Source organism: Elephantulus edwardii, unplaced genomic scaffold (assembly GCF_000299155.1).
Source record: "Elephantulus edwardii isolate Elephantulus edwardi_28Jun2011 unplaced genomic scaffold, EleEdw1.0 scaffold00011, whole genome shotgun sequence".
NCBI classification, from domain to species: Eukaryota; Metazoa; Chordata; class Mammalia; order Macroscelidea; family Macroscelididae; genus Elephantulus; species Elephantulus edwardii.
In genome coordinates, this window is record NW_006399761.1 from 13605429 (window position 1) to 13617656 (window position 12228).

Genomic DNA, 12228 nt, shown 5'->3' on the forward strand with positions numbered 1-12228 from the left:
AGAATCATTTCCTCCTTTGAGAAGTCGTTGGTAAGCCTGCGGTGTCTTCATGTGTGTATCATGGATTTGAGAGCGACTTCATTGCTGATCCTGTAGCAGGTTTCCAGGGGTAACAAATTGCAGGGAGGAGACTGTCCATCTTTCTCCCACAGAGCAGCTGGTGGATTTGAACCACACACCTCTGAGTTGGCAGCACAGCTCCTTATGACTAGGTCACCAGAGCTCCATGTACAATATGTGGCATGCGAAATTTCCCCAACGCGTCAGGCTGGAGCAGAGCAAACGCAGAGTCAGCCAAGTCATGGGGTCACGGCCAAGCTTCCAACAGTGTGGGTGCACCCACCCCATAACAGCCTAGACCAGCCTCCTGCAACAATGCAGTCTTTGAAGTGCCTTGAAAAGAAATCCTATGTCAGGGGAAAACAAAACCCTTCACCCCACGTCCAACAAACCCTCCTCACTCCACACTCCTCCTCTGCTTTAATTGCAAAGCTCAAAAAGAAAAAAGTAGGGAGATTTTAAAACATTTTCACGTTGAATGGTATTTTTTTTCTTTGAAAAAAATATTCTCAAGGATACATATCTTCCAAGAAAAGTCCCTGAGCTGCCCAAGACTGTCAACTAGAAAACCGCCTTTAAGAAAGTAAATAAAACCCTCACAGATGGCAAAAAGAGAAAAAAAATCCCCAGGAAAGCATTTCTTCAGCAATACTGAAGGTCTTTGTACCAATCAGCTCCAATTTGACGGAACACACACACACAAAATAATGTTTTTAAAAAAACAACCAAAACCCTAAAGGTCTTGCTGGCATCTCTACCGCCATCTACTGACTCCACATGGAATTGCTACTGTCTGCCGGAGGGTTGATGCCAGCCTCCCCCATCGACTTTCTTTCTAAGGCTGTAATTTTTTCTAGAAGCTATCATCTTCCTCTCCACACCCCCAGATGGTGGGTTTAAAGAGCTGACCTTAGCCGCTAAGTAATTAAGCATTGCTTCATCGGGGCTATTTAAGTTACTACTGTTGTTGTTATGTGCTGTCAAGTCAACTATGACTCACAGATACACTATGAACAACAAATAGAAAACTTGTCCTGTCCTGTGCCATCCTCATGAATGCCACCGTGCTCGAGCCCATTGTTAACAGTCACTGTGTCAGTCCACCTTGTTCAGGGTCATCCTCTCTCTCTCCAACCCTCCACCTTTCCCAGCAAAATGGTGGGGTTTTTTGCCCCAAGGACTGGCCACTCTTGTCCTGTCCAAAGTATGTGAGGTGAAGTCTCACCATCATTGGCTCCAGATTTGTTTATTCTTTTGGCAGTCCATGGGACATTCAGTACTCTTCCCCCAGCACCACAATTCAAAGGCATTGATTGTTCTTCTGTCATTCCTAGTCATTGTCCAACTTTCAAATGCATAGGAAGCAGCTGAAAAAGACCATGGCTTGCATGAGTCCTACCATAGTCTTTAAAGTGACATCCTTGCTCTTTGGAGCTTTGGAGAAGTTCCTGACAGCAGTTTCCCAATGCAACTTGTCTATGACCTCTTTCCAAGGTAAAATAATAATAGATTTATTATAAAGTTACATCCGCAAAGGGATGGACCTCCCTCTTTGAAAGGAAATATGGAAGGTGACCAGCCTTTTGATTTCTTGACTGCTACCAGTGCACTGCAATCACAAAGGCAGGCGGTTCAAATCCATGAGAGGAGGATGAGGAATCTCCTCCCATGCAATTCACTAAACCTGTGGAAGGTCAGCTGCGAGTCGGTTCCCACTCAATGGCACCCAACACAACGCAACTACAATGGGGAAATAGGAGAGGGAGACCCTCAGAAGACAGACTGACCCAGTGATGTAACAAGGGGCTCAAATATATCAGAAGTGATGAGGATGGCACAGGATAGAGGAAGGTTCCTATCTGTCGTTCTTAAGATTGCTAGGAGTTGCAATGAACTCAACGGCACTAATAACAATTACCATGGGTCTTGATTGTGGATCTAAGTACCATGAGATTGTTGATAATGTCAGTCTGTCTCTGCTTATACTGATGTAGCATTTTGTCTCTGTGGTGAGGATTTTTGTTTTCTGGATGTTGAGATAAAATTGATATTGAAGGCTGCAGTCCTTGGTCCTCCGCACTTAGTGTTTCAAAGTCGTCTTCCCTTTCAGCAAGTCAGGCTGCACCATCTACATATCACATATGTTGATGATAAATCTTTCCCAAATCCAGATGCCAGGGCCTTCTTCATATACTTCAGCTTCTCAAAATACTTGCTCCGCAAACCAACTGAATAGATTTGGAAAACAAGTTACTTGGTCAACTGATTTTAAGAGATCCACATTTGGGTCATTCAAAAAAAGGTGATTGAACAGAAAATGGAAATTACCTACCAATATCATTAATATCACATCAAAGTAAAATCTTGCTGATGATTTAAGAATGGCTGGACAAGGAACCTTCAGAATTTCAAGCTGGATTCAGAAAAGGTCAAGGAATAAGAGACATTACTGGTGGCATTACATGGATCATAGCTGAAAATAGAAAATACCAGACAGATGTTAAGTGGTATTTTATTGACTATGTAAAGCCTGTGTGGACCATAACAAATTATGGATAATACTGAGAAGAGTCTGATTTCTAGAACACTTAATCATGCTCATGTGAAAGCAAAGACACGTGTTACCCCATAAGCAGCTAATGATATTTAATGAGTAATACTAAAACAGGTCTTGAACAGTTCTGACTTTCAGAGTTCTCTATGGGCCAAATAAAACATATCTACAGACAGAGTCTGACCTACAGGCCACCAATTCAAAAGCTCTATCCTATCAGGAAGCCAGGTCTAACTTCTTATTTCCACCAACTTTAAACAGTAAAACTTTTTGTGTGTACAAAGGAAGTAAAGAATTAACACCCTTTCTCATTTGTAAAAAACTGCTGCAAACTGCCCCATTTTCTGATGCCCTGGCAACAGAATGCAAGATTCTTTGCTCCAAAGAGATAAGAATATTTCTCTCTTTTTTTCTGGTGAGCTAGTGGTAAGAAACTGCACTGCAATCCCAAAGGCACATGGTTCAAATACACCAGCTGTCCCACAGGAGAAGGGTGGGCAATCTCCTACTGTGCAATTATTGGCCTCTGAAAACCCACAGAGAGTCACCTATGGGTCAGATCTGATTAGATGGTACTCAACAACAACATAGATAAATAGAGATACATAAATAGGTATTTCTAGATAAATGCTGTGTTGTTAGGTTCATAGCGATCCTATGAACAGTGTCATCCTCACCATCTCTGATACACCTGAGCCCATTGTTACAGTCATGGTGTCCATCCACCTCCAGGAAGACTTCCTCTTTAAGCAGTAGCTTGAAAAAGAAAAGACAAAGAAGTCCTGTCAACAAAAGCCGAAGGAAGACACAGAATGGAAGCCCTGAGGAAGAAGGGCTCTCAAAGAGCAAAGACTTACACAAAAACAAGTATTCAATAGATAATTGTTGATGCTAATATTGACTGTTGGTATTTAAATGTTAGGCAGAATGTCAAGAAGCACTGGGAAATCATTTGTTTCTTTTCAGAATTATGAGTTTCAGGGCTGGAAAAGACAAGAGAGATGATCTAGTCAGAATAACAAGAGAGATGATCTAGTCAGAATGAACCCTCTGTTAAGCGTGAGAAAGAAGGTGTAAAGTCAGACAGCGCGAGGGTTTGTCTGGGACCCAGCCTTCGGGCCACAAGGCTCATTGCTTTCTCAGTGCAGCTGCTGGTGCTTCTTACAGTTACCAAGTCTTAAGCTGCTCACAACCCACCCCTTTCTTCTTCCTCACCTGACTTCCTGTTCCTGCTCCTCCTCCAAATATCATTTTCTATTATCTAGGCATTTTCATTCATAATCATTTGCCAAGTTCCACTTTCCTCATCAAAGCTGCTCAAGGTAATGTGAACCAAGAAAGGATCATAATGAGAAGGGGCAGGGGGCCGGGGGGGGAAGCATTTTGAAACCAAGGCAAAATTAACAGGAACAACCACAACAGATGCTGTTTCAAGCTTTCTCCAGATTTATCGAGCTATCTCATTCTCCCGTCTTTCTTAGACACATTTTTCCCTGTGTGTCAATAGGCATACAGTGGCTGGGGGGAAAAGGAAGAGTTTCATGCCATCGGTACATAGAAGTACTTTCCCTTCTTTTTTCTCTTCTTTTTCTCCAGCTTTCATCTTTTCTTTTCAAACATTACAGCTAATGTGAAAGTCAGAAGTCAAATATTATTAGTTACCATAGGTCTTTTTAGATATAAAGAAATTACCTTGAATATATAAAATAGGTAAAAATATCTTAAGTATATTACCAAACTAGGTACATGCATTACTATAGCAAAAATACTATATTTTAGGTAACGGCATTATAATTATTCAGTACTTTGTTAAGCACTACATAGAAAAGCTAAAAACTCAGTGAATACCCCTCACAGTCAACACCCTGGCCACCAGCAGCCAGAAAACAAAAGACATACTGCATTGGGTCAATCTGCTGTCAAGGGCCTCTCTAAAGTATTAAAGAGCAATGATGTCAGTTTAAAGACTAAGGTGCATCTGATTCAAGGCAAAGTCTTTTCAATTACTTGTTATGCACCTATAAGTTGGACATTGATTAAGGAAGACAGGAAAAGAATTGATGCCTTTGAGTTGTAGTGTTGGAGAAGAGAACTGAGTATCCCATGGACTGCCAAAAGAACAGACAGCCAGGGTGTTCCTTGGAGGCAAAGATGGTGAAACTTCATCTCACTTATTTTGAGCATATTGTCAGAAGGGATGAGTCCTTGGAAAATGACCTAATGCTTAGAAAGGTGAAAGGTCGGCAAGAGAGAGGAAGACCTTCAATGAGATCAGTGAACACAGTAGCTGTAACAATGGGTTCAAGTGCATCCGAGGTGACGTGGAGGGTTCAGAACAGGCCAGCGTTTTGATCTGTTGTTCACAGGGTCGCTATGAGCAGTAGCTGACCTGACAGCAGCTAACAAGCACCACCTTTCTGGATTTATAGATAAGCCGGTTAACCCAACTCTGAAGGGTAGACAGATAGCTTAAGATATTAACGGGCAGCCAGGTGTATCAATAAATCAAATACATCAAAGAAGGATAATGACATAGACATAGAAACTATAAACAGCAGCAATGGGCTGACGCAGAGCCTGGCTGGGGCCGGATAGGGCAGGTTTTCATTCTGTTGTTCACGGGGCCATGTTGAGTCAGAGCCAAGTAGATGACCCCTGACAATAACAGGACAAGTACAGGATGGGTCTCGGGGACCAACCGCATAGAAAAACAACTGTGTTATACCAAGTTCCACCTTCCGCCTGTGTTCTCACCTTCACTAACCCGCACGGCAATGCTTTAGGGAAGGTTCCATGGTCCACATTTTACAAATAAGCAGGAGGTAAGACTAGGATTTTTAACAGGAGGCTATCGGACTTCAAGTTTCGATTCCCTCACAAAACTTAACACAATCACTTTCACTACAGGGGGAGACAAGCCAAGCCTTTCGCTCTCGTTCTGTTGTTGTTAGATGTCAAGTCACCTACAAATCAGAAAGACCCTATGACCAGCAGATCGGGACCTTCTCCCACCCTGTGCTTTCCTCATTCTCCACCATGCTCACTTTCACCAGGCCCGGAACAGGGTGGGCTTCACCGCTGTGCACTGGCGTGGAAGGAGGGTTGACAGCCGCTCCGCTCAGTCTGTTCCACTAGCAGACGCCTGTGTCATAGAGAGATCACCAAGATTGTGAAGATCAGATCTTTCCACCTGACAGAACTCTGAATTCTCAATCAAATGCTATTCTGACACTTTAAAGGGTCGAAACTCACTTGTCCTGTCAGAGTTCCCATGTCTACTGATGCCCTCGTTCTACTTCAACGCAAAATTTAGAACATGCCAACATTCTGACTTTGCAAAAGAAGCCTAATTTTGCTGTGGATGTATATATCAAGGCAAGTCGTACTTCTTGCATTGTTGTTGTTGTGTTTCTTCAAGTCGGAATTGATATATAGCTCACCCTCCAGCGGGTTTTCAGAGACACTAAGTTACACGAGAGGAAACTGCCCATCTTTCTCCTGTAAAGGAGCTGATGGATTCAAACCATGTGCCTTTGGGAATGCAGCACAGTTTCTTACCAATAAGCCACCAGAGCTCCCTAAGGCATCCCAGAGCCATGTGTTCAAGTTCATCAACTGTTCCATAGGAAAAGGATGGGCGATCCCCTTCCATGCCATTTACTGCCTCCAAAAACCCACTGGAGGGTCAGCTATGGGTCGGTTCCAACTCGACAGGATCCAACAACAGTTACAGTAACACACAGCGCAGCGTTCCTTGCCTTGGCGGTATGAAATTTTTATACTCACCAGAGTTCTCAGAGCTCAGCCTTGAAATGGCATTCTCCTGTTTGGGTCAGAAGTCAGGTAGTCTAACTCATGGGACACCACCTCCGCCTCCCTCAGTTCTTGTTATCAAATCACACCAGCCAACAAGAATCCATCTGGACATCCACTTACTTAGAAATGCCTATCAATGAATGAATGGAAATCCAAAATCTCTATAAATGCTTATTAAAATTAATAAAAAAGGAAAAAAAATTAAAAAAAGAAATGCCTATATGAGTTGGCCACATTCATCCTTGTACAGCCCAGTGCCTCGGATGATGTGTTCTGCATACAGATTGAAAAGGTATAGAGATAGAATACATCCCTGGTGGACGCCCTTCCCGATTTGAACCATGCAGTGTTCCCTTGCTCTGTTCTGACAACTGCCTCTTGGTTCAAGTATAGGTTTCGCATTAGCACAATCAAATGTTCTGGGATTCCCATTTTTCTCAAAGTCAACCACAGTTTGTTGTGATCCACACAGTCAAAAGCCTTTGCATAGTCAATGAAACACAGACAGATTGCATGTGATATTAATGGTATTGTTCAATAATTTCCACACTGTTGGATCACCCTTCTTTGGAATGGGAACAAATACCAATCTCTTCCAGTCAGCTGGCATCAGGATTGGAGGAAGATTCATCAACAACCTGCGTTATGCAGATGACACAACCCTGCTCGCGGAAACTGAGGAGGACCTGAAGCGCTTGCTGCAGAAGGTCAAGGGCTGCAGTCTTCAATATGGATTGAAGCTCAACATCAAGAAAACAAAGATTCTCACCACTGGGCCAACTGGCAGCATCATAATGGAAGATGAAGAGATTGAGATAGTTAACAGCTTTAGTTTACTTGGTTCCACAATCAACACTCTTGGTACCAGCAGCCAGGAAAATTAAGAGACGAATTGCACTGGGAAAGTCAGCTGTCAGGGACCTCTCCAGATTACTGAAGAGAAACAACTTCAGGTTGGAGACTTAAAGTAAGCCAGATCCAGGAGTCTTCTCAATTGTGTGTATGTGTCAGAGAGCTGTACAGTGACTAGGGATGATAGAAAAAGAATTGCTGCCTTTGAGTTGTGGTGCTGGAGAAGAGTGTTGAATATACCATGGATTACCAGGAGAACAGGTTCGTCCTGGAGAGGGTGAAGCTGGGCTGCTCCTTGAAGGCAAGGATTCTAAAGTTTTATCTGACATACTTTGAGCATGTTAAAAGGAGGGACTGGTCCTTGGAGAGGGACATCATGTTTGGGAGGGTGGAGGGACAGCACAAGAGAGAAAGACCCTCAATGAGATGGATTGATTCAGTGACTGGGCTCATGGGAATGGGCCTGTCAGAGACAGTGAGGTTGGGACAGGATGGAGCAGGGTTTAGGGCTCTTGTATATAGGGTCACTATGAGTCGCAAGTGACTCGACGCCACCCAACAACAACATATGAGTTTGATATAAAGCTAGGGAGCTATCCTATAAACTTGTCAAGGGCAAATCTGTCAACATAACAGAAGAACAGCGAGTGGTTTCTGAGAGCTTCAGACTCTCGGTTTATTTACCAGTTATGCCAAGGTCAGTTTGTCCAGCTCACCCACATGAACTACTGTGTCAGCGCCCTCCACTGGCTGAGGCATGGGACTACCAAAAAACATGTTCCATTAGGTTGACCGTATTGTCTTCTTCAATAATTTCTGATATTACGGCCTGTGACTGAAGACTGGATAAGATGTCACTGGATAATTTGTCAAAGCCATTCTGGACACAAATATTTGCCATTTCTTGCCACTCTTCTAAGGTGCAAAGTGTATCACTTATTATAAGATGTGCGATTTCATCTGAGGGGGGAAAAATCCAACATTACTAGTATGGCACTTAGCTATCTTTCATAACACATGGTTTATGATTCTTTACAACTAGAAAGTGACATCGTCTCACAACAGTTACTCCTATAATTTTAACAGTAGAACATGTGAACTGTGGAGTCTATCTCAGTCCAACCCTCTGCCGTGCCTCTCACTCCACTCTTACTCTTGGTAAGGAAAAGACGTTGGAGGATACAAGGAGCACAGAAAGTGAAGCAGGTGGGCTCAGCGTTCTCCAGAGAAAACACAATCACACTATCCAGCAAGGGAAGGCCAGTCAGCCTAGTAGTGTTCACTGCCCTTCAATGCTCGATGGAGGCCCTAGTAGGGCTCACTCATGGAGTTCAGAAACTCTCTGGTAAACCTTAAGGGGCTCTGGTGGCCTAGCAAGTAAAAAGCTGTCCTGCCAACCTAATGACTGATGGTTCAAATCCATCAGCTACTCCATAGGCAAAAAAATAGGCAATCTCTTTCTGTGCAATTTATAGCCTCTGAAAACCCACTGAAGAGTCAGGTTAGAGTGGATTCTGACTCAAAGGCAATAGGTAGGTGATCATTATTTTAATTTTAGAGAAACCTTCATGCTATCTCCAGACAGAAATCTCGAAATGATGGAGATCCTATAACAAATACTTTTCTAAAGGAAGGAAAAGATCTTGTTTATTAAAGAAATCGAATGCTATTATTTCAGAGGCAACCCGGTGAGTTCTACTTTGGGCTACAGAGTTGCTAAGAGTTAGAATAAACTCAAGGGCACATAGCAATGATTATATTATTTACTTTTTTGGGTTTTTTTTTAATTTTTTCTTTTATTATTTATTTTGAAAATAAATTTTAGTGACTCTGGAACTCATTTCTTATCTATTAGCTATGTTAGTTCTGGGACTCCACGAAACGCTCTTGTCATAATACTGTCATCACAGTTATTTTCTTCTTATGATTTTTTTCTTCCCATCAAACAATACATTTTAGCTGGTACATTTTATGATAACTTCACAATACAAAATTATTTTCCAAAATACATTTCCATGTAATTTATAGATCATTTAATGCTGTTCCTTCATTAGCTCCATACAGCAATTTAAGATCAAGTCTGCCCACTCAAATTCCTATATATAATTAGTGTAAAGAAAGAAATCACTAAAATTTAATTAGTTATTTTAGACTTCTCTGCAGAATGAGGTTCAGACTGGGTATTATGTTGTCGCTATTGCTGATTGTCTTTGAGTTGAGCACGACTCACAGCGACCCTATGAACAAAAGGCCTGAAGCCCCTCTACAACCATCAACATTTATCAGAGTTCATAGGTTTCCATAGGCATGTTATTTAGGAAGTGGATGACACTCCTGTTTCCAAGAATATTATGTAAATATGCACATATTTGGTAGAGGGGGAAAAATTAAACAATTATTCCCAAATAGCATTTAAAACACATAAAAGGATTTCTAAATATGCCTAGAGAGTTTTTTAAAATTTATTTTATTATTCTTTGTGTGTGTGTGTACCATCAAGTCGGATCTGACTGGTACAGAAGCAGATGGCCCCTCCTTCTTCAGCAGAGCATCTGGTGAATTTGAAATGCACACCCCTAGGATTGCAGTACAGCTTCTTGCCACTAGGCCACCAGAGCTCCCTTAAATATACATGTTTTAATGTGTATACATTTTTAGCATCGCGTTAGCTAGGACCTATTTCCCCAAGTGTCATAAAGACTGTCTCTTCATTATAATTTCCTCGAGAATTGACATGTTTTGTCAACATACCATTATCAGCATTTTAATCTTTACATATACAGACTTCTAATGTTAACTTTTGTCAGAAAAAGAACTCACGAAAGATCTGAGCTAACGTATGCATAATCATTGTGTTCCTTCCCACAAGGTCCAAGTATCTCAACTGTGATGAAAAACTTCCTTTCTCCCATTCTGGTCCCTAAGTAGCCCTATTTTGTATATCACATCACATGCGATAACTATACTACTACATAAATGCTAATTCTTCCACAGTTTTTCACTCTACCTACCTTTCCCGCATTTATTTACTTCTTGAAGCAGCTTCACACCAACTTTTTTCAGATCTACAGAGAACAGATGAAGTACAACAAGACACAAAGGTAGAGACGGTGGTTTTCCATTCCATTCTTTTGTGAGACACTGGATTAATTCAATGTGAGGACATAATCTGATGAGCTGCAGTAAATCAGCTGAAAATAAAAATGAGAAGCTCTATTTCCACATGCTACGATGGTCAGTTAGTCAGGAAGTGGGGATCTGGGACTAGACGATGCCTGAATGAACAGTTCATCTTTTGATGAACAGTTCTTATTCAATCCCTCTAAGACCCCACCAGCATTTAATTCCAACCCAATTTCAGTGGTACTGTCTCCAACCAAAACAATCATGCTCAACATAAGAAAAATTTAAAATAACTGATAAGAAAATAAATTAGAATAATTGATAAGAGCACAAATACACATGCACACACACACACACACACACACAGAGTTACCTAAGGACTAACATGAAAAGAAACGTGATATAAATATATTAGTAATTAAGAAACCTGAATTCTAATGAAATCTCCTATAACTTTTTGGATCTCAATTTCTGCAAATGAAAAGTACTACAAGTGGAGACAGATTCTAAGACCCCACCTAATCCTACATTATGTTTGTCTGCATCTTGTTATTTGTACTTCTATTTCTGGGCCAACTTCCACAGGGTATTATGATGTTTGTGTTTCTGTCACTTGCACCAGAAACAAGCTTAGTATCTTTCCTATTGAAAGATGAAATATTAACAAATTTAAAAGCAAAGGTTTTAAGAAGCCATTTTCCCACCACCATAGACCAAAGTGGATTCCCACTCACAGAAACCCAACAGGGCAGAGAATTGCTCCAAGGGAGACTCAGGAGGGTAAATTTGAGGGAGCTCTGGTGGCCTAGTGCCAAGAAGCTGCACTGCAATCCGGAGGTGTATGGTTCGAATCCATCAGATGCTCTGCTGGAGAAGGAGGGGCAATCTCTTCCTGTACCAGTCAGATCCGATTTGACACAAAATTGGTACACACAAAATAATAATAATAATAGTTAAAAAGAGGGTAAATTTGGGATTTGTGTTTTAGTTATTTAGTTTATTCGAGATAAAGTTTACATATCGTAGTGGCTTTTCACTCAGTCATCCTTAAACATTTTGCTTTGTAACATTAATTACATTTTGCTTTGTAACGTTAATTACAACTGACTAATGTAATGAGTTAATGACACTAAGAGTATAATCTTTATGGAAGCATTCTCCCTTATCTTTTTCACATGGAACAGCTGGTGGATTCAAACTGACAATCTTTTGATTAGTAGCCCAATGGTTAATCTACGGCACCACCAAGGTTCCTTAAGAAGCCATTCTTCTTGTTGTACACAACTGACTAACAGCTGACCCTCTGGCGGGCTTTCAGGTACAGTAAATCTCAAGGGAGGAGACTGCCCAGCTTTCTCTGGTCGAGCAGCTGGTGGAGTCAAACCACACACCTTTGGGTTGGCAGTAAGATTCCTTACGACCATTAAGCCATCTGAGTTCCCTCGCAAAAGCTACTTCAATCAGAAGTAAGACCATGTGAAGTTGCCAAAGTTTGATCATTTAGGGGCTCCAAAACCAAAGATGTCATGTGGTTCGATCCACTAGTTGACAGCTGAGGTCATTTTAAACCACACTTCTGACCTATATAGTTTATACCTACATATGCAGTTTCAAGCCACAGCTGGCAATACTTAAAGATAGTTTGGGTAGAATGTTGAATGATCCAGGAAGTATCAAAAGAAGATGGAAGGGGGAAAAAAAAAGAAGAAGATGGAAGGAGTACACAGAGTCACTGTATCAGAAGGAATTGGCTGACACAGAGGAATTTCATGAAATAACATGAGCAAGAGCCTATGGTGATGGAGGAGGAAGTTCAAGTTGCT

The 12228-nt window shown here is 41.4% G+C and overlaps 1 protein-coding gene across 1 annotated transcript in view; it reads right to left on the reverse strand.

Annotated features, from left to right (window-relative positions):
- Positions 1-8045: 8045 nt before the first annotated feature.
- The window catches only part of CLHC1 (clathrin heavy chain linker domain containing 1), a 36564-nt gene continuing 32381 nt past the window's right edge, over positions 8046-12228 (reverse strand). The window contains exons 10-11 of the mRNA XM_006880930.1: positions 10294-10473; positions 8046-8242 (exon numbers count right to left, since the gene is read on the reverse strand). Of these exons, the coding sequence (XP_006880992.1) occupies positions 8046-8242; positions 10294-10473 (377 nt within the window). The remainder of the gene's footprint in view (positions 8243-10293; positions 10474-12228) is intronic.